The 23659-nt window shown below is 46.3% G+C and overlaps 1 protein-coding gene across 3 annotated transcripts in view; it reads right to left on the minus strand.

The window, feature by feature from the left end:
• Positions 1 to 23659, minus strand: part of LOC126517550 (uncharacterized) — a 138415-nt gene that overhangs the window by 64390 nt on the left and 50366 nt on the right. Inside the window, exon 1 of one of the 3 annotated variants that reach the window (XM_055064561.1) lies at positions 20754 to 20849. The exons of the other annotated variants lie outside the window; for them this stretch is intronic. Coding sequence (XP_054920536.1) covers positions 20754 to 20834 — 81 coding nt within the window. The 5' untranslated portion in view covers positions 20835 to 20849. Of the gene's footprint in view, positions 1 to 20753; positions 20850 to 23659 lie in introns of those variants that run through there. 3 annotated transcript variants of the gene reach the window in all.

Raw genomic sequence — 23659 nt, forward strand, 5'->3', positions numbered from 1 at the left:
ACAGGTAGGGGGCTCATTTCCAGTGAGTAAAAAATTGTGGGTGCCAAATGTGTGTCCTATTCTTAGACGACAGAATAGGACATCTGTTCGGCGTGATATTGTAGTAGAGGGCCAGAGTCCTAACTGTGGCTTTATTAGGTGGAGCTTATTATCTGTTTCCGCGTCCCACATGCTTTGCCAGTGGCCCCACAGCCTCCTTCGCAAGAAAGGCCTCAGATCTGTGACAGGCACCTCAGCGGTAGAGTTAACGGCTTGCGATGCGATAGACGTGGGCATCTCGTCCGCCAGAATGTTGCCCTCGATGCTCCTATGGCCACGCACCCAGCATATAATGATATGCTGGTTAGATACGTACGCTTTACACAAGACGGTGTAGAGTTCATTAAGTACTGCATTTTTGTGTCTATAGGGTGACATCAAGGCCTTCACGACGCTTAGGGAGTCTGTATATATTGCTGATTTTTGAAGTTTCGATTTTCTTATGTGATTTACAGAAGATAGTAATGCGTAGGCCTCGGCCGTGAAGATACTTGTTTCCGGATGCAGTACACCAGATTCTGAGAAGGATGGGCCGAAGGCAGCATAAGACACCGCGGCATTTGACTTCGAAGGGTCTGTGTAGAACTCTGCGCAGGAGTGCTTGTGCTGGAGTTCAAGAAAATGCATTCGGATTTCTATCTCTGGTGCGTGTTTTGTTACTTCTAAAAAGGATATGTCACATTCAATCAGCTGCCACTCCCAAGGTGGTAACACCTTGGTTGGGTGCGTTAGGCGAAGCTCGAGGATTGGGACACGCATTTGATCCCTAAGCTCCCTCACACGAAGCGAGAAAGGCTGTTTTACAGAGGGACGGTTATGGAAAAGTGTAGTACATGCCATATCGTTAACAGTGTGAAAACATGGATGTTGATGATTGGAATGTATTTTCAGGAAATATGTAAGGCTGATGTAAGTTCTCTGTAGATGGAGGGACCATTCATTTGATTCCGCGTATAAGCTTTCAATCGGGCTAGTTCTGAAAGCGCCAGTGGCTAAGCGGATACCTAGGTGGTGGACAGGATCTAGGATCTTTAGTGCGCTCGGAGCGGCAGAGTTATATACGACGGCGCCATAGTCCAATCGTGATTGAACTAGGCTCTTATAAACATTCATCAAACACTTCCTGTCGCTACCCCATGTTGAGTGGGATAGAATTTTAAGTAAGTTCATTGTCCTTAGACGTGTTTCTTTAAGATATTTAATGTGCTGTATAAAAGTAAGCTTGAAGTCTAGTATAATACCTAGAAATTTGTGTTCTTTTTGATAGGTATTTGATGTCCACAGACTTGAACACAAGGATCTAGAACCAGGCCTCTCCTAGTAAAAAGAACACAGGACCTTTTGTGGGGGTTGATTTTAAATCCGTTTTCGTCTGCCCACTTGGAAACCTTGTTCAAGCCCTGCTGTACCTGTCTCTCGCATACTGTGAGGTTGCAGGATTTAAAGCCCATTTGTATATCGTCTACGTATACGGAATACAAGATGGCCGGTGGCAGTGAAGCACGTAGTGTGTTCATCTTAACGATAAAGAGAGTGCAACTCAGCACGCCTCCCTGGGGTACACCAGTTTCCTGCGTAAAAGGACGTGACAGTGCATTACCGACGTTTACTCGGAAGGTACGATTTGACAAATAGCTTTCAATAGTGTTCAGCATATTTCCACGGATGCCCATTCCCGACAAGTCTCGCAAGATCCCGTAACGCCAAGCTGGGCCGTAAGCCGTCTCCATGTCGAGGAATATTGATAGGAAAAACTGTTTATAAACAAATGCATCGCGGATATTTCCTTCAATGCGCACAATGTGATCGGTAGTCGATCGTCCTTCTCTGAATCCACACTGATTGGGATCGAGCATATTGGCGAGTTCAAGGAAGTGTATGAGTCTGCGATTAATCATTTTTTCGAAAAGCTTACAGAGACAATTTGTAAGAACTATCGGTCGGTAACTTGCCGCCAAGAAAGGGTCTTTACCCTTTAACCAGGCTGATGATGATGATGATGAGACGTTGGCCTCGTCTGTGTACGAGTTGATGCCAGATAAAAACTTCTGCCAGCTTTCTGTTCTGGCCTGTCGGTGGGTTCACCTGCCTTGGGACTTGACTTTTTTGAAGTTGATAGGATTCTCCTCAGTGGGAGAAGCGCGTAGCAAACCCCCGCCCTGTTCTGTTTTTTACGAGCGATCCTACAATCGTCCTTCCACCACGGGACACGCCGTTTGCACGCCAAGCCATTTACTTCTGATATGCATTTAGATGCGACATCTATTATGAAGGCTGTAAAGAACTCCACAGCAGCATCAATTCCTAACGAAGACATGTCAGCCCATGAGATACTAGTAAGAGATCGAAATTTCTCCCAATCAGCTGTCTCAATCTTCCACCTAGGAGCGTGTGGTGGATATTCGTTTTCTTTAGGTAATCTTAGCAGTATAGGGAAGTGGTCGCTGCCGCAAGGGTTGTCGGCAACTTCCCATTCAAGTTCAGGCAGTACAGATGGAGAGACTATGCTAAGATCTATTGAAGAATAGGTTCTGTTTGCAAGAGAGTAATATGTGTGTTCCTTCTTATTCAACAGGCACGCACCAGAAGAAAAAAGGAACTGTTCAACATGGCGACCTCGCGCATCTATACTAGAGTCGCCCCACGGGGAGCTGTGCGCATTGAAATCGCCAAGAACAGCATAAGGTTCTGGCAATTGATCGATCAAGGACTGAAATTCATGTTTGTTCAGTTGGTAATGCGGCGGTATGTAAAGGGAGCAAATGGTGATGAGTTTGTTTAGTAGGACAACTCGAACCGCCACTGCTTCAAGGGGCGTTTGTAGCTGTAAAGGTTGACACGCAATACTTCTATGAATGACAATGGCAACACCGCCCGATGATGCGACGGCATCATCGCGATCTTTGCGAAAAGTAACATACTGTCGAAGAAAGTTTGTGTATTTTGGTTTTAAGTGTGTTTCCTGTAAACACAGCACTTTTGGATTGTGTTTGTGGATGAGTTCTTGCAAATCATCAAGGTTTCTAAAGAGACCTCTGATGTTCCATTGTATGATTTGTGTATCCATATTTAATGTAAATTGGTGCTGTGTATACAGAAACAGAACTGATGCATTAGATTACAGAGCTCTTTCGAGGCCCTGTATCGGGGGTTTTGCCTTTTTTGAAGCGTTGGAGGGAGCCTCGCCGCTCCTTAGGCGCTTGGTGTGCCGTGGGGATAGGTGTTGTGTCCATTGCCTCTTGTGAGGCGCCGGACACGCGCTCTTGCGTGCGAGAAGTTTTTCGGGAGAGTCTCATCTCGGAAGGCAAGACCCCTGCACCCACCAGCCCAGAGGTCGATGGGGCTCCCTGTGGAATTTGGCTGCGCCGGCTGTTGCCAGCGCGGGGAGGGGCCGGGGAGGTTGAGGCAGCCTCGGCTGCGCCTACCTTCGGGGCCACTATCGGTACTTCGGGATCGCTGCGTGTAGTGCAGGTTGCCGCAGATAACTCTTGTGGGGCCGACAACCCAAGGGTAGCCTGGCCGGTTTGCTGGTTGGATGGAGTAGGCTTACCTACTTCCACCTTGGGGGCAGGAGCCAAAAGTGCCTGCTCGCTGCACGCGGGCTGGGCACTTGGCAATGGCCGCTGCGACGCCGCCCCCAGACGCGCCGCATCGGCATAAGGTGTGTTGTGGAAAGGAGAGCACCTTTTACGGGCTTCCTTAAACGAAATGTTTTCTTTGACTTTGGGGGTTATTATTTCTTTTTCTTTCTTCCAGTTCAGACAGGAACGTGAGTAGGCTGGATGGTCACCACTGCAGTTCACACAGTGAGGTGTGCCACTGCAGTTGTCTGAGGGGTGGCCCTGGACTTCACACTTTGCACAAGTTATTTGACCACGGCAGCTCTGCGAGCCATGGCCGAACCTCTGACATTTGAAACATCGTCTAGGGTTGGGGATAAATGGTCGAACATTAACCTGATGTATCCTGTTTCGATGGTTTCTGGCAGTATGCTGGATGAAAATGTTAGGATAAGATGTTTAGTGGGGATTTCCTTGTTGTCTCGTCTAATTATATTACGTTTTACGTCAGTAACATTTTGTTCTTTCCACCCTTCCAGGAGTTCAGTTTCTGTCAAATCTAGGAGGTCTGCCTCTGACACGACTCCCCGTGAGCTATTCATTGTTCGGTGTTGTGTAACAGAAATTGGTATGTTACCAAATGTCACAAGACTGCCAAGCTTCTCGTACTGATGTTTCTGAGGGATCTCAAGGAGAAGGTCCCCGCTAGCCATTTTCGTTACCTTATAACCTGACCCTAAGGTTTCGGTCAAAGATTTTGCTACTGTGAATGGCGAAATGAATCTGGCTTGCTTTTCAGGATTTTCAGTATGGACAACATGGTACTTCGGGTAGTTCTCTTTTATGCGGGTAAAACATGTGCTGAAGTCTTCGGTGCGTCCCCTCTTCTGAGGGTGACGATCAAGCAGGCGGGGAAATGCGGGTGTTCCCACGCTATTTCGGTTCGTTTTCGGCAGCAATGGCGGCCACCTACCACGGAGCCCAACATGGGGACGCTGCAGGCATTAACGCGTAAGGCTGCAAGCGCTAACCGTACATTGCCACTATAACCTAATATATTATACCCAAGGGAGGGCAGATACACAAGGTTAACCCTTGCCGCCGTGGAGAAAGGAAGTAATAAGAAGTGAAGAGAAGACAGGAAAGAAGTCAAAGTGGGAGAGAAAGACGAAGATTGGAGAGGAGAACAGGAAAAGGCGACTGCCGATTTCCTCCAGGTGGGTCAGTCTGGAGGTGCCGTCTATGTGAAGCCGAGGCCGAAGAGGTGTGTTGCCTCCGCCGGAGGGCCTTTAGGTCCAAACACCCAGCTTCGGCTCAACCCCCAGGATCCCCTTTTCCCCGGACACGGCTAAGCCGCGCACGGCTACACGCGGGAGGGTCCAACCCTCGTGTGCTCGGGTACGTGGTGTCGCAACACACCAAACGCCTGCTTGCGCAGACGCCCCTGCGGGGTCCAACGGTTATCTAGTCTGCGCATTACATGACCTGCCCAGCGCCATTTTTTTCTTAATATATATTAGAATATCGTATATACCCGTTTGCTCTCTGATCCAAACCACTCTCTTTCTGTCTCTTAAAGTTATCCCTAGCATTCTTCGTTCCATCGCACTTTGCGTGGTTCCTAAGCTGATCTGAAGCTTCTTTCTCAGCCTCCATGTCTCTGAGCCATATGTCAGGACCGGTAAAATTCACTGATTGTATACTTTCCTTTGCAATGATAACGGTAAGCTCCCAGTCAGGAGCTCCCGATGTCTGCCACATGTGATCCAACCCATTTTGATTCTGTGAATTTCCTTCTCGTGGTCCGGGTTCCCTGTGATTAGTTGATCTACGTAAACGTACTCCTCCACAGACTCTGGAGGCTGACTTGCGATCTTGAACTTTTGTTCCCTTGCCAGATTATATATCTTTAACTTTGTGTTCTGTATATTCATCTTCAGCCCCACTCTTGCACTATCCCTGTTAATGTCCTCAATCATTTGTTGCAACTGCTCTGCATTGTTGCTGGATTGAACAATGTCATCGGCAAACCGAAGGTTGTTGAGATATTCGCCGTCGATCTTTACTCCTAAGCCTTCCCAGTTTATTAGCTTAAATACTTCTAAGCACGCAGTGAATAGCATTGCAGAGATTGTGTTTCGTTGTCGGACTCCTTTCTTTATAGGTATCTTCCTACTTTTCTTGTGTAGAATTAAGGTGGCTGTGTAATCTCTGCAGGTATTTTCCACGGTATTTATGTAAGCGGTCTGTACTCTTTGATTACGCAATGCCTCTATGACTGCTGGTATCTCTACTGGATCAAATGCTTTTTCCTAATCTATAAAAGCCATATAGAGAGGGTTATTATACTCTGCGGGTTGCTTGGTAACCTGGTTTATGACATGGATGGGATCCATTGTAGAGTAACCTTTCCTGAAGCCAGCCTCCTCCCTTGGTTGCCTAAAGTCCAGTGTTGTCCTTATTCTATTGGAGAATATTTTCGGAAATATTTTATATAATATTGGGAGTAAGCTAGCGGGCCTCTATTTTTTTAGTTATTTAGCGTCACCCTTGTTGTGGATTAGTATAATGTTTGCGTTCTTCCAGGTTTTCTGATCACTACCGCTCGGTTGTCCACAGTGGCTAGGGTTTTTTTAAACAGCGTTCGAAATTTATGGTGTCTGCATTTTTGACTGCTATAAATATTTAATACAAAGAGGCTGCCCTTCGTTTTCCGCATGGGGATGCAAAATGGAAACTCAAGAAGGCAGGAACCTCTGCCTAGACGCGCAACAGGAAGGCCAGACCCACGTGACCAACCCATCGATTCCCACGAGAATAGGTACCAGCGTTTGCGCGGATACTACGCCAGATTTAACGTTCACCAAGAACATACGGGACACGCAGTGGACAAATGCGCAACACGGCTTTGGGAGCGATCACAATATACTAGAAATAACAGTCAGGGCCGGAGCGCGCCAGACAAAGGGTAGACAACTTAAGATTGTCGACTGGGACAAATTCAGGAAAATAAGTGAGGAGGCCGACGACACGACACAAGGAATTCAGGAATGGAACGAAAAACTAAAGGTAGATGTAGCAGCAGCTACGAAAACGGTCCCGGTGGAGGCGCATTTAGATAACGTAGACAATAAGCTTCTACACATGTGGGAAGCTAAGGCAGGGTTGCAATGGAGATAGAAAAAACAAAAACACAACCGGATGCTTCGTAGAAAGATAGTCAAATTGAACAGGGACATAGAACAGTACGCCCAGCAGCTATGTAGACAACAGTGGGAAGAAAATGCAACGACATGGGCAGTCAGATAGGAATGGTAAAAACGTGGAACACCCTTCGACAATTGTTAGACCCGGACGGGTCCATGTTGACACAGGTGAAATATAAATCGGCTAATACAAGCGTACCCAGGGATAGAGCAGGACTTCCTCCAGGAAATAGAGAAAAGATACATCTCACAGGCGACGCCCGTCATACACCCTGACTACACAGGGCAGGCAAATGACGAATTAGCAAAATCGGCGAGTCAGAAGTCAGGGCAACCCTGCAGAAACTCAGTACCAAGTCGGCGCCCGGACTAGACGGGGTAACGAATAAAACGCTAAGGAACTTGGAAGATGAGGCTATAAGTATGTAAACAGAATGTAGTAACGACTGCTGGGAGGCAGGGCAGATTCCGCAGCAATGGGAAACGGCACAAATCATGTTAATACCTAAACCGGGCAAGCGACTGCAGATTGAGAATTTAAGACCCATATCCCTCACTACTTGCATGGGGAAACTCATGGAGCACGTGGTGCTAGCGAGGATAACCACCTACCTCGAGGATTGGGACGCACTCCCACTCACAATGATATGATTCAAGAAAAATCTCTCAGCCCAGGATGCTCTGTTCCAAGTAAAACATGAGATCATTGAAGATTCAGAAAGATCGACAAAGGCAATTCTCGGGTTGGACCTCATAAGGGCCTTGAATGACGTAACACATGCAACAATACTAGATAGAGTAGGAGAACTAGTAGAGGGACAACGGACGTACGATAATGTATGCAATTTCCTAACGGGTAGAAAGGCAAAGATCACGATAGCGGACCTAGTTTCGGAGGAGATGGAGATAGGCAGCGCAGGTACGTCACAGGGCTCGGTCTTATCACCGATGCTATTCAATCTGGCGCTAATCGGGCTGCCAGCCAAGCTACAAGACATCGAGGGACTCAACCATACCGTATACGTTGACGACATCACCTGATGGGTGAGAAACGGAAGTGACGGGCAAATAGAACAAACGCTTCATGCAGCGGTCGAAATAATCGAACGATATCTGGAGGGGACAGGGCTAACCTGCTCGGCAGAGAAATCGGGGCTGTTACTGTACAGACCAACTCGCAGAGGCCGCAAACCAGGCAACTACAGGGAAGATCTGACCCATAGAGACGAGATACAGTTTAAGACGGCCGATGGGAAAACCCATACCCAAGGTCGACAAGATCAGGGTATTGGGGGTCCTCATCGAAGCCAAGGGCAACAACGGAGAAACCCTCAGAAGCCTCGAAGGAAGTGTGGCGCAAATCATGAGGCTAATCAGGAGGATAGCAAACAAACATGGCGGGATGACAGGGGAAAACACGATCAGGTTAATACAGGCTTTCGTAATAAGTAGAACAGTATTGCAGAAGAAAGGTGTACATCACATGGGCACCCGCTTATACCCTTGCGGAGGACGGCAACAACGAGGCGGCACATGACGCCGCTCGAGGGCTTACGGATCGAGCCGCAGTCGCCAGTGACGCCCCAACACTCTCCGGACGTGACGGTGCAGTAAATGAGGGAGAATGGGAGGACAGAATGACAACAGATAATGACATTACGAAACAGCATGCGTTACAGAGGGGCACATTCTCGCGACCTCACCCAAAATTGACAAAAGAGCAGTCGGTCGCATGGCAGTTACAAACTAGGACGTATCCGAATTCTGCGCTCTTGCACATCATATATCCGGATATATCTCAAACGGACAAATGCAACACATGCGAATCGAGAGCCACTCTGGAGCATGTATTATGGGAATGCCGAGGGATACATAAAGATAACGAGAACGTGGCCTCTAGCAACAGCCTTCGCATGCTCTGGGAAGCCGCGCTGCTCTGCCCCACCCTCGAGAATCAACTATGGCCCACCCAGCATGCCGAGGATGCCGCAGGACCAACGAACTCCTGGCCGTCACCTAGGCGGGGCCTCTGGCCCTCCCCACCAACTCGCAGGAAACGCAATAAAGTTATTTCCTCCTCCTCCTCCAGTTTTCTGGAACCCTTGCAGTCGATAGACACTTCGTATAGAGAGCCACCAGTTTTACGAGCATTATTACTCCTCCATCTTAGATTAAATAGACTGTTATTCCATCCTCTCCTGCCGCTTTCCCCCCTTTCATGCCTTCCAAGGCCTTTCTGGCCTCATCTCTAGGTATAGGAGGAGTTTCGCATACCCTTCATTATACTTTCGAATAGAGTGCTCCTGAGTCGTTTGGGCACTGTAAAGGTCAGTATAGAATGCTTCCGCTGCTTTTACTATATCTTCGAGATTGTTGATGATATTACTCTGCCTATCTTTTAGTGCGTGCATCTTGGTTTGTCCTATGCCAAATTTCTTTCTCACTGATTTCAGGCTGCGTCCATCTTTTACGGCTTCTTCAGTCTTTCTCAGGTTACAGTTTCGAATATCACTTATTATCGCCTTATTCAGATTCAGATTAACATTCATTGGTTCCAAAAAAAAGAAGTAATTACAACATGACAAATATACAGACGAGGATCTCAAAGTGAAAGAACTGTAGTGGGACCCTCGGTTAATAATAACAAGATTGATGGTGATATGAATAGTCAGCTAGTTAGCGTTATTACAAACAACATCTACAGATCAAATACATGATTAGACATGTCATTAACAATCAAACACGAAAAAGCACGTTATAAAAGAAAGTCGGAAAAAAGCATGGATGAAATACAAGAAATCACATGTGAGAGAAAAGTCAAAGGTACACCGCCAGGTCGTAGTTAAGTCATCGCAGGAAATGATGCTTAAAGTGATTTTTAAAGATTTCAAGAGAAGTACAGGGTTTTATAGTTGATGGTAATTCATTCCAAAGAGAAATTGCAGCGAAGGAAGATGTTTTTTTGCCGTAATTGGTACGAACCATGGATAACAAGACATTGTTGTTAGCCGCAAATCTGGTGATGTTTTCTTCTTCAAAAGGTCAACTGCAATGAACGGAAACGTAAGGTTATTATGAAGCAACTTGCGGAGGAACATGCGTATGATAAACTGGAACAAATTAATAATAGACAAGATATTATACGCGCGAAGTAGCAAAGAGACATTGGATCGCATGGAGCTAGAAGTGATAACGCGTAATGACTGATTTTGGACATGTTGAATTGATGATAAGTGACAAGCATGCGTGCTGCCCCATGAAACAATGCCGTAATTAATGTGACTATGAATGAACGCATAATGCAACGCTAGCAGAGCTTCACGAGAAAAGAGGGCGAGCTTTGATTAATGCACGTATACAAAACGCATTCATTAAAACTTCTTTCTGGGCGAGTTGGTGCATACTTGACATAAAAATTGTTACAGCGCAAACACATGCAACCACAAGTATCAAGGACGGGATACAGCGCTTGTGTCCCGTCCTTGATACTTGTGGTTGCATGTGTTTGCGCTGTAACAATTTTTATGTCAAATACCAAACGTAGTCTTGTGCTTGAGATGTTGGACGTGAGAGTGAAATGTAAGGTTAGGGTAAAGATGAATGCCAAGAAAAGTGACATCGGTGCTAACGGGACTTGAATGAATTCCAAGCTTTACTTCAGGAATAGAAGTTAAGGCCCTTTGAGCACTTTTGAATAACATAAGTTTGTTCTTTAGAGGATTAAGAACTAAGTGATTGTTTCAACACTATTTTATAATGTTACCTAATGCAATATTTACCATAGAAGTAAGAGTAGCAACAGATTTGATCAGTTCGCTCGCAAGATGGAGTGGTCTACACAGACGCAGCCAGACCCCCTCGCGGCGACCTCATGACCGCGGTGGTAGCGGATCGCAACGGAGGATTGATAGAACACACAACAATCACGGCTGGCCGAGTGGTGGAAGCGGAGGAAACCGCGATTGCCATGGCCATGCATGCGGAAGCGAATACCGTCATCAGCGACAGCAAGTAGGCCAAACCTACGCTCCAACGTCGTGACTGCACGTTGTAGCATAGGTTTGTGCTACCCTTAATCTATACCTTTTATTGAGTTTGATTGCGACTACTCCTACCCTCCCGTTGATGCTGTTGAATTCGTCAATGTTGCCCGCAATGTCTTTATGGATTAGGAATCCTACCCCGTATTGCTTCTTACAAGGGAGAACTCTATAGCGGAGGACATGGCCGTTATAGAACAATGTGTAAGCCTCACAAGTTCTTCTAATCTCACTAAGGCCGATAATATCCCAAACAATGTCTGATAGCTCTTCGAAGAGCCCTGCTAAGCTAGCCTCACTCGAGGGGATTCGGGGGTTAAACGTTGCAAGGGTCAGTTTCCATGGGCGCAGGTATTCTTAGCAGCCTCCGCTGCGTTGCAAATCTGACCGCCGCCTGGTCAGATGCTCCGCAGCTGCTGGGGATTGAGGGCCCTTTCATTGACGAGATCATTTAATTAAGGAGGTTGGGGCCGAATTAAGGAGGTTGGGGTCTCCCTGCACCAGGGAGACCAATTGCTGTTCTAGTGAGGGAGTGTCTTTGTTCAAGCTTTGTGGGCTTTCCTAATATGGTTGTACCTGGATTGGTATAGTTGCACTCGCTCTCGCCATTGCTCGCCGTTGTCAGGCGCCACTCCAAGCCAGCATATGTAATGCACCGGAGGATGTCGTACGCAGATACACCATCGTTAAAAAAAAAGAGAGGGGGGATTTTGAACTTCTGACTACCGTAACCGAGCATAAGACATAGCGCAGTAAGATAATCTCGCAGGTGGCTAGGCTACCTTGTCGCCGATAAGTACGTCCCAGATGGCCCTACATGCGTAAGAGATCCGCTAATTTGCCCGCCCTTGGCGGGTATTTGGTGATGGGCATAGGTTGCACGACATAGTGTCAGTTCTCGGTTGCCCTAGCCTCTTGTTTCCCGTATCTAATACATGCACGCGGTATTGAGCGAGATACATTTTTGCTGAATTTGAACAGCGCTTAACACTTGTGCGTAAAAATAAAAAAGGGAAAATTTTTCAAAGAGAACAGCCCAGAGCATTGTACTACGAGTGCTATGACTGATTATTTTCTATATCTTTTTTTTCATTTATGGGATCGAATGCGAGCGCTGTTCACTTGTTTCTGCGTGTAGTAGTTAAGAGAATAAGTTTAGGGAAAAAAGGATAAATAAATACATTACTCAAACATACTTGCAGCGCCGTGGCTCTAAAGCGCATGCGCGGGAGCGAAACGGCAGGAAATATAAACGTGCGTGGCGATGGTGTGCACGCGAAAAAGTGCCTTAATACATTAGAGACTTGAGAAAGAAAAAGTTACGCTGACAACAGCTAGCACGCCGAACAGCATTCGAACACGAGAAGAGAAATTTTTGAGACATAGTGAATTCCCTTGAACTAAGTAAGGTTTCCGAGAGAAATGCTTCTAATTATTGAAAACTTGAAAAGGGCACCTACTATGTAGTTGCCCTGGAACTGAAGACATGAGAACAAGGTGGCTTTCCTTGTCCGCGCATCTTGCCTAGCGACCCGAAAGGCCTCCGAGCATGGAAATGCAGTCTTCATCGTAGCTAACTCTTAATCTGCATCGTAGCGTGGAGATTGTAGCGTCGAGGTTGTAGGAGGCGGAGTCAAAAGCAGGGCCTCAAGCCAATTTTGAATTTTGATGATATGTAGTGTTTAATGGCGCAAGGGCCAAGATTGGCCAAGGCTACTGAAGAAACTAATGGCTGATGTGACATGGTTGTACAGAGGCCTAAAACTGAGAGCTATAAATTACTTAAAATACATAAGGAATAAAAATATCAGAAAGACTGAAGTAGGGTATGCTATAAGTATGGGATGCACAACAAGGGTGTATAGCGTTACATGCACAAAAATAGACAAGTGATTGCTGATGACGAGTAGCACAACAGCCTCAGCGTGTCTTTTGAGTACAAGGGCTCGGAGGCATGTGGTATAACAAAGGCTGATATCGCAACTGTGGCCTCTCGCAAGAGGTCGTGTTACGAATTTCTTGGACAGAAAACGTGGAGCGTGTTAACGTCATTTAAAGAGGCTAAAATAGATTGCATGTCAAATAGCGGTTCTCTGCCTAAATATAGTGCCAGATGATGTGGTATACGCTGAATATATGCTAAGGGGAAGTGTCTTTTCCACTCGACTTGTGTTTCGGGACATTCTAGGAAGACATGCTGAACACTGAGTGTCTCCCAACATCTACTGCGCATTGGACGTTCATCGCCAGTCAAAAAACTGTTTGCCGTAAGTGTGCCCTATTCTGAGACGACAAAATAGGACATCACTTCGTCTGGACTTGGTCAGTGATGGCCAGTATCCAAAAAATGGCTTAACTACGTAGAGCTTATTAAGCACTTCAGCGTCCCACTCACGCTGCCAGTAGGTTCTCAGTTTTTTCCGTAGGTATGGCTTTAGGTCTGCGACCGGAACAGCTACGGACATGTTGCAAGCTTTGGTGTCTAAGGAGGTAGCAATTCGGCCTGCCAGAACGTTACCCTGAATACCTCTGTGTCCAGGCACCCAGCGTGCCTTTACGTGTTGGCCAGAGGCATAAATAGTATAGAGGAGAGAGAAAATATCTGCAATTACTGGATTTCTGTGGTTGCAGCATGACATCAATGTTCTCACAACGCTTAATGGGTCAGTGTATATGACCGCCTTATGTAGCTTTGACTGTTTGATGTGTTTCGCAGCCGACCGTAGTGCATAGGCCTCTGCTGTAAAGATGCTTGTTTGAGGGTGCAGAATATTGGCCTACGAAAAGGATGGGCCGACGGCTGCATACGACATGCCAGCATGCGATTTAGACGCATCTGTGTAATATTCTGGATACGAGTATTTAAATAACAATTCTAGAAAAAACATAAATGTGGGCCTCTGCAGCACGCTTCGTTATCTCCACAAATGACATGTCACAGTCAATGATGCGCCACAACCAGGGCGGAAAGTGCTTGGCAGAAGCAATTAGACGATTTTCATGAATATGAACAGCCATATCCTCGCTCAGCTTTCTCTCACGAATCGAGAATGGCTCTCTGGTTGTAGGTTTGTTATGAAAGAGCGTTGCAGAGGCCATATCGTTTATGGTGGGATAGCAAGCGTGGCTTTTGTTAGCGTGTACTTTAAGAAAATAATTAAATGTAGGATATGAGCGCTGCTGATCAAGGGACCATTCATTCGATTCGATATAGAGGCTTTGAATCGCACTCGTCCTAAAGGCACCGGTGGCGAGGCGAATACCAAGCTGATGCACTGGGTGTAGCAGAGGGATACACTACGGCACCGTAGTCTAACCGTGATCGTACACGGCTCCTGTAGAGGTTCATGAGGCATTTCCTGTCGCTTTCCCATGTTGTGTTTTACAGTATTTTCAGGATGTTCATTGTTTTGAGGCATTGAGCTTTCAGATACTTGATATAAGGAATGAAGGTCAGCTTTGAGTCGAGTATTATGCCTAAAGGTTTATGTTCAGTGTTGAGTGGTATGTGTTGTCCATGCAACATAACATCAGCATCTTATATAACGCCTGTCTTTCTAGAAAAAGTACACATGAGCTTTTGAGGGGGTTTAGCTTGAAGCCATATTAATTTGCCCATTTTGAGACCTTGTTCAGTCCGATTTGGACTTGACACTCGCAGACTGCAACATCACAAGACTTAATCCTGGTTGCACATCATCCACATATATTGAATAAAACATTGAGGATGGAATTTTCACAATGAAGAGGGTGCAACTAAGCATGCCCCCTTGTGGCACGCAGTCTCTTGAGTGAACAGCTTGGACAAGGTATTGCCCACTCTAACACGGTACGTAAGGTTAGACATGTAGTTTTCCTATCATGCTTAACATATTGCCCCGTATGCCCATCACAGATATGTCTCGCAGGATTCCGAATCGCCATGCTGTGTCATAGGCTTTCGCCAAGTCGAGAAAGACAGAGAGAAAAAACTGTTTGCGTCTATAAGCATCTCTAATGTTTGCCTCAATGCGAACAAGGTTGTCTATTGTTCACCTACCCTCCCCGAAACCCCATTAAAGGGGATCAAGCAGACGGTTGCTTTCCAGGAAATAGATTAGACGCGGATTAACCATATTTTCATCTTACAGATACGGCTTGTTAGTGCTAGTGGGCTATAACTAATGGCTAATGGAGGGTCTTTGCCTTGCTTATGAATTGGGATGACAATCGCTTCTTTCTATGAGGGTGGAATATGCCCAGATACCGACATGGTGTTGTAAAGAGACAGAAGTGTGTTGAATGTTTCTGGATGCATATTCTTGATCATTGCATACATTAAGCGGTCACCACTTGGTGCTCAGTTGCGGCAGGAACTGAGAGCAGCCTTCAGTTCAGCGAGACTAAACGGACGGTTGTACGGTTCATCTGCTGCGCATTTTCGTTCAAGGCGCTCTCGCTCTATGCGTTCCTTGAACTTTAGAAAAGTTGGCGCATAGTGTGATGCACCAGAAATATTTTGAAAATGCTTGCCCAGGAAATCTGCCTGATCTTTCATGGTGTCGTCTTAAGCGCTTACTAAAGGAAGTGGTTGTGCTTCCCTGCCCTTTAATCTGTTCACCCTGTTCCACAGCTTAACCTCATCCTTGTACGAATTGATACTACATATGTACCTTTCCCAGATTTCTCGGTTAGCACGTCGACATGTTCTCCTGTCCTGTGATTTTGCCTTCTTGGATTTAATAAAGTTCTCCGCAATTGGAGAGTCACAAAGCAGGCCCCAAGCTTTATTTTGTTTTTTGTGTGCCTCTTTGCATTCGTCGTTCCATCAAGTCAAACGACGCTTATTAGCAAGTTCGTTAGTTTGCTTTCGGCATTTTTCAGCAGCGTCAATAATAAAACGTGTCAAATATGCCACAGCATCATCTATCTTTAAAAAAAGCAGATCATCACGCTGTAAATACGTAATCTTTTCAAAGAGCTCCCAGTTCAACGAGTCGATTTTACATCGGGGAATCTTGGGAGGGTAATCAGCTCGTTTTGTTGAAGTTAAGAGAATAGGGAAGTGTTTACTTCTGTAAGGGTTCTTTAGGAACTTCCAATCAAGGTACGGCATTATGGATGGAGCGCCTATGGTTAAGTCTACTGAAGAATATGACTTATGGGTGGTGCTATAAAAAGTGGATTCTTTGTTATTCAGCAGAACCGCACCGGTACACAAAAGAAAGTATTCTACAGTACGCCCTCTTGCATTGCAGCGCGAGTCGCCCCACAGCGTATTATGGGTGTTTACATGACCGGTTAAAATGAATGGCTCGGGGAGCTGATTGACAAGCGTTTCAAGTTCCCTAAGTTGCAAACGATGTTCGGGTGGTACGTAAAGTGAACAGACCGTAACTAGCCTGTGGAATAGGATTTCCCTAACTACTACTGCCTCTAAATTAGTTTGAAGGTGGAGGTGTTGGCAAGCGACTGACGTGTGAGCTATAATAACCACGCCACCAGACGCGACATCGCCATCATCGCGATGTTTGCGGAATAATGTGTATTGTGTTAGGAAATTTGTAATTGATGTTTTCAAGTGTGTTTCCAGAACGCAGAACAGCCTAGGATTAAATTCATGTATTATTTCCTTGATGTCATCTGAGTTGTTTAGAATGCCATGGGCATCCAATGAATAATTTGTACATCCATTTTGTTAGAATGAGAAATGGTCTGTGTTCAGGTGTGTAGTTGCGTATTTTAGGTAACAGGACGATCGTCTGGCCCCGTTATGGTTTTTCGGCAGCAAACGTGCCAGTATTGTGTCCATTGCCTCCTGGGAGGCACTCGATGCCCCAGCGTGCAGGCTGCTAGTTCGTTTGTCAGACCTCGCCTTGTGAGGCGTGGTCTTGAGGCCTGACATACCCGGGGTAGCCGGCCTCTGTGTCTTGGTGGGCAGAGCAGATTTAACTGCTGCCGTCTCAGGGGCCGGGGGATGCCACAGCCAACGACTCGCTGTGCGCGGGCCGGGCAGGTTGCGCAGGTCGGTGCGGCGCTGCCCGCTGGCGCGTCGCATCGGCATACGTTGTAGTAGGGAATGGTGAGCACCTTTTACGTGCTTCTTTGAAAGAGATGTTCTCGTGCACTTTAAGAGGGATAATTTCCTTTCCTTTTTTCCAGTTGGGAAAAGATCGGGAGTTTGCTGGGTGTTCACCGTCACAGTTTACACAGTGAAGTGTCGCTTCGCACTTGTCTGAGGCGTGACCTTGGACTCCACATTTCGCATATGTGTCTACCACGGCAGCTCTGTGATCCGTGGCCAAACCTTTGACATTGGAAGCATCTTCGTGGATTAGGGATGTATGGTCTGACAGCTATCTTTGTGTATCCAGTTTCTATGGTTTGTGGCAGATCACATGTAGCAAAGGTGAGGATCAGGTACTTTGTAGGGCTTCCTTTATTTTCACTTCTGATGATGATGCGCTGCACGTTGGTTATATTTTGCTCTTTCCAGCCTTCTAATTGTTCTGTTTCGGACAAGTCGATGACATCTGCATCAGATACTACACCGCGTGCTGTGTTCATAGACCGATGGGTTGAAACGGTACCAGGAATATCTCCAAATGCCACAAGTGTGTTTAGTTTGTTGTGGTGTTCTTTATCAGGGATCTCAAGCAGGTCACCGCTCGCCATTTTGGTGACCTTATAGCCTGTGCCAAGTGCATGAGTCAAGGCTTTTGCAACAAGGATTGGGGATACGGTTCTAGCTGGCTTTTCAGTTTTTTTCCGCTGTGCACAACTTGGAATCGGGAGAAAATTTCTTTTGGTTTGAAAAGGCCTAGAATTTCATCGGTGCGTCCCCTTTTTGGAGGGTGATGATCAAGTAGGCGTGGAAAATAAGGTGTTCTCATAATCCTTGGGTTTCTTTTCGGCAGGAATGGCGGCCACCCACCACGGAGCCCGACTTTGGGATGGCGCAGCACTTAACGCGTAAGGCTGCAGACGCCAACCGTACATTGCCACGATAACCTAATATAATAGCCGCCTAGGGCAATTGGGAAGTGACAGAATAGAAGAGATGATAGGACAGTAAAAGAAAGAAGATAGGAAAAAAAAACATTGAAAGGGGGACAGCAAAAGGCGACTGCCAATTTCCCTCAAGTACGTCAGCCTGAAGGTGCCGTCTACGTGAAGCAAAGACCAAAGAGGTGTGTGGCCTCCGCCGGGGGCCTTAACCGTCCGAACACCCGGCATCGGCTCAACCTCTAGGATCCCCCTTTCCCCGGACACGGCTAAGCCGCCCATGGCTACACGCGGGAGGGTCCGACCCTCGTGTGGTAGGGTACGTGGTGTCGCAACACACGAAACGCTTGCTGACACAGACGCTCCTGCGGGGAAAGACGTTTATCCTTCCACCGACCTCCGCCATTGGGGATCGAGCTTTCGCTACTATGGTAATATGAGGCGGTGCGCCTATACTGAGCTCGCGAAAGGAGCAAACTACCGTTCAGCCGGCTGCAGCAGGAAACGAAAAAAAAATCAAGGGCCATTTCTTAAAAAATGATAATTGAACGCGAAGCTGTCACCCAATGCAAACTGAATCAAAGTCAAAATCCAAAACCAATGACCACACAACGAACCCAAGGAATGCTGAGCGGCGATGCTATACATATGTTATTTGATTGCTTGTTTAGGATTGCACTTTTTGAACGTTGAAGTTGCATAGCTTTTATTTTAGATCACGTAGCCGCTGATTACACGCACACGCTCACACTTTCACGGACGACGCTACACTTGCAAAATATTGCCTTGCGATCGCTGTGGACGGTCAGAGGGTCTGCCATGGTAACGTGACACAGCCTGCTTGCAAACGTGAGATCAATGCAGCAGCGGTGTTGCGTCGTGGATCTCTGTAGCGTCTTCAGTTTCAACGAGTAGTGATCTAGCATAAAACTCTCGATCCATCTGCCGCGCTCTTTCGCCACATCGATGTTAAAGTCACTGCACACGAGGATCGGCGTACTATGTTGCTTTAAAGTGTCCATCGTTTCTGTCAGGAACCATTCCGCGTCACAACGAGACGTGTTCGGTCTGATGCACACGCTGACGATCAAAAGACCAGTAGGTATGTCGACTACACAAGCGTCTCCCACATGGCTTCTGCATGCCGTTGCCGATACACAGGATCGGGCTTACGGGCACGATCGCGCTTGCGTGCGCGTACGGCAGCCTCTTTTTCTGCCGTGCGCTGCACCCGCGGCCAGTGGCCATAGAGAAAGACATTCAACAAGAGCGGACACTCCCATAGAGCCCAGAAGCCGAATCGACTGTGCACCAAGCAGATGAGATTAACACCTTCCGGTGTCGGTTTTTGGCGCGCGTGTTTTGAACGCCAGTTGGCACACGCCACGCTGGCTCCGCTTAACGGCGCGGCATATTTTTTTTTTGCTTCTACAGCTGAACCACGCGCGGCCTTGGCACAGTATCATTTGATTATTTAGTAAAAACGCCTGCGAAGGATCTTTACAAGCCTCCACCGAATCTGTGTCACGGGCAATTTCATAAAGTAAACGTAGGACATCTGAAATTATGGAATGTTTATTTTGCTCTAGATAAATGCTCGTTCCGGGCTTTTTGTGCATTCATGCAAAGTTGTGCCACCAGGTGAGCAGCAGTCGTTTTACGAAGCTCCACCAGATGCCATCCGCTGAAAAAAAGTTAATTATAAGCGTGTATCGTTTTGGTATATTGACCTAACAGGAATATTGCGTGTAGAGACGAAACGTCCGTAAGTGGTGAATGAGCGACATTACAGATAAATTTATCTTTACATACATTTCGTAGCAAATAGACTCTTCCCAAACAATGCCATAAAATCTGAAGAAAACGTCCGATTTTCAAGCATCCCTCCCTTCCCGGGCATTATTTCCTGCACTTTAAGGGCACAAATACACATGTGACTGCGCGTTTCCAAAACAAATTCGCGTGAGTCGACGCTATGGTACGCCAAGTACACAGAGGTGGCCACAACACAGGCTCTCAGCCAGACCATGTTAAACGCCCGCCGAATGCCTTCTAGTCACAAGACAAATTCGTGGGTGGAAAGCCTGTTTTCGGTTGCTCAGAAGCCAAAATTGTCAAGTTCTTGGTTCTTGAGCTCCTCGGCGTTATCTTTTACGCGTCTTGCCGGCGCAAGCAACACACTCCCGTGTTATCACTCTTGGCAATCGCTCGTCGCGTTTTCAACAAGGGTGAATACCGAAAGAAGGTATATGTTGTTGCTGGACCATAGAAGGCGTCAAAAAGTCATCCGACTAAAATTCAGTACACGCCCAACTGCCACCATGGCGGCCTTGCTTTTTTGCTAACTACTTCACAATCCAGGCGTGGCGAACATGGCTCAAAAGTATCCCCAAAAGGTTACGAAATTAATTACAATAAATTTCGGGGTGAGAGAATGCGGGATTAACTTGTCCCAGTAAGATTCAGCACACGCGAAACTGCGGCACGCAGCCAAGCTGCTTTTCGCCAACTGCGGCACAATGGCAGGCTCGGCGAGCGTACCTCAGAAGTATCCCAAAAAGTAGCGAAATACAATAATGTTGGGGGGTCAGGGAAAGCGTCACGAACTTGTCCCAGTAAGATTCAGTGTACGCGAGCTGGTCGAGCTGCATTTCGCTAACTGCGTCAACTAGCCGGATGCAACAAGCTTGCCCCAAAATTACCGAAATAAGTTACAATAATGTTGGGGCGCTCATACAAAGCGTCGCAAACATTTCCCAGTACGAGTCGTCAACTCAAATTTACTGCGCCAGAACGGCCGCGTCGTTTTTCGTTAACTGCGTCACTAGTCTCGGTTTTATAGTAAGCCTAAATTTACAGTAATTTTTACAGTAAGCCTAAATTTGCATGGCATGCGTCGCATACTGACAAACAACATTTCGCACCTTGCCGTAGTCCAATGGTGCAGTGGTGCCGTGTTGAAATCTTGAAGGAATGCAAGAAAATGTCGCGAGCCCAACGAACATGCTACATCCCAAAAGAGATAGGTCGCCATGGCAAACTACACATGCGCAGCCGGCCTCGCTCACTTCGGTGGCACGTCTGTCGCTTGACGCCTCATATCGCGCGTCCGGACTGCCGCTAGCTTGTTGCTACGTAACGCAAGATAAATATGTCTCGAAGTATAAGTTCATTTATACACAAAACTTTTTTAGTTGTAGCGGGAAAGAATAGAAAGCAATTTGCCTTGTCGGCAAGCTCATTTCACATTCTTTTTTTCCGATGCCCGCGTCAACTAACGGATCGGATTAACACCAGGCGTGACGTGTTTCTTGTTGCCAGTTTTCGCCGAGTGTCCCCTCTTGTTGAATTTCTTTCTCTATGCTACGGCCCGGAATGCAGTGCGTGACGCACGTAAGGGAATGCAGATATACGTATACGGTTCGTCTGGGTAGCGTAGCGTTCAGCCATCTTTGTTTTGTTTACGAAAGGGCCTTCAATTTTCCTTTTCCAGATCCTAAGACGAGTCCTTGTTCACGCGCATTTGCTGTCTGCGATTGGCAGGGAAGCTCAGTTAATGGCGACAGAGGTGGTGTCATGCCTAGCAGACGCAAATTGCGCTTCCTGTGAACTTTGTGCGCGTGCGCTACTCTTGCAGACCTCGTCACTACACGGCGTTATGCCGTTATCAGGAACTGACCGGCCGGCCAGTCGACGCTGACGCAGTACTGCGACTGCAAAGTGAAGTGTTCTGCACAGATTTGTAAGTTGGCTTTCCTGCAGTGCGCTTTCGGCGCTCATCGACGAATCAGTGCGACATAGAAAGCTTCGCTTTAAACGAAATACGGCTTTCTAAGAAAGAAAGCTCTGCATTGAAGAAAACTTTGTCCTGGTCCGGCGATCGAGCCCATGATCAATGCCTTTTCGGCATGACCGCTCTACCATCTGAGCCAAACAGGAGTCCTGCAGATGGCCGCGCGAAGGAAAATTAATTGATAGCTCGAAGAACAGGGACACCAGTGCAACGTGCTAGCCGGAGAATTCCGGGACTGGCCCCTGAGATGGCACCATTTTCTGGGCGGACATTGGCCCCGTTGGAAGGTATGGAGCCCTCTGCACCCACTCACTACACGCTGCTACTACACACGCACTATACGTACTACACGCTGGATGGAGAGAGGGCGTTTTTCTGCAGAAATTAGGCATTTGTATTGGCTCAAAGGTTGCCCCTATTCTTAGCAATATTTACCTGAGTAAGGTTGACAGCTGCTTAAAGAATGCTTTAGTTGATAGCGTTATCAAGATATTTCGTTATGTTGATGATTACCTGATTTTCTGCAATAGGCAAGAATTCGATTCCGCTGCTACCTCAGTAAGTGAGCAATTTAACTTTATGGAGGAGAATTGAAGTTTACGAAGGAATTTCCTCAGCGACACCTAATTCAGTTTCTTGACACTTCCTTGGTCTTCGAACAAAATCACGTTTGTTGGCAGTACTCCCCAAGATATTCGAAGCCGTTGCTAAACTCAATCTAAGCATTTAAAAATATTGACACGTGTACTTTACCTACGCGAGTATACGGATCTTCGTCGTCAATACTTGACCTTGTGTTTGTGAATAGAAATGTCGAAAAGTTATCAGTGTCTGTTGAACGCGGCATATCTGATCATGAAATGGTATGTTTTTCATGCTGCTTGGAAAAATGCAATCGCAGTAATGCAAAAAGTGTTGTAGTGAAGGACTTTTCACGTGCCAGGGACGAAACTATTTTAGATTATCTAGATTTTCACCTCAGCAACTTTAAAGGAAACAATGTTATAGAACTTTGCGACAGGTTTAAAGAACTTTGCACATATTGTGTTCAAAATTTTGTACCAAACAAGACAAAGAAAACAGCGAAAGTTAACCCTTGGGTTACGCGGGAAGTCATTCACTTGAAAAGAAAGATTAAACGCTGGAGACGAAAGAACGCCCCTATAACGCAAATTCAAACCGCAAGAGCTAAATTAAGCTCGTCTATTGGGCATGCTAAACGGCGATATTTTAACCACACTCTGCCCAATTTTATTCGTACCGCGCCACAAAAATTTTGGACATATTTGAGTAAAAAAAACAAACCAATTGAACAAATAGTGGATGACGGCATTCTTATCGTCGAAAAGCAAAGTATTGCAGAGCATTTCAACACATACTTCCATAGTGTCTTTGCAAATACAAGTGATACATCGATTCCCATTTTTTCTTTGTCCGTTGCAAACTCGGACCTTTTATCTGTACCTGGCGTAGTTTCTATGCTTCTTAACTTAAAAACCAAATCAACCCCTGGTCCTGACAATATATCGAATGTTTTTCTGTGCCGATACGCAGAAATGGTGTCAAAGTTTCTTGTGATCATTTTTCGTGCTTCATTATCCACAGCAACTCTTCCTATTGACTGGCTAACTGCACGCGTAGTACCTGTACCGAAAAAAGGGGACCTAACGCTGATAAGTAACTATCGCCCAATATCGCTAACGTCATCATGCTGTAAGATGCTAGAACACATCATAGCTAACTACATTACTAAATTCTTAAGTGATAACAGTGTACTCTCACCTGAGCAACATGGTTTCGAAAAGGTTTTTCTACTGTCACCCAATTAACATCGGTTATTCATTATTTTGCGAATATTCTAGACAAATCCAGCCAGGTAGATGTAATATTTTTAGATTTCAGGAAAGCATTTGACCTTGTTTCACACTCCAAGTTAATTGAAAAACTTCGATTAATTAACATTCCTTGTTTCATTGTTAATTGGGTTTCAGCATACCTCACTAACCGAAAACAGTTTGTTAGTATCGATACTTACCA

The sequence above is a fragment of the Dermacentor andersoni genome, chromosome 11 (assembly GCF_023375885.2).
Source record: "Dermacentor andersoni chromosome 11, qqDerAnde1_hic_scaffold, whole genome shotgun sequence".
NCBI classification, from domain to species: Eukaryota; Metazoa; Arthropoda; class Arachnida; order Ixodida; family Ixodidae; genus Dermacentor; species Dermacentor andersoni.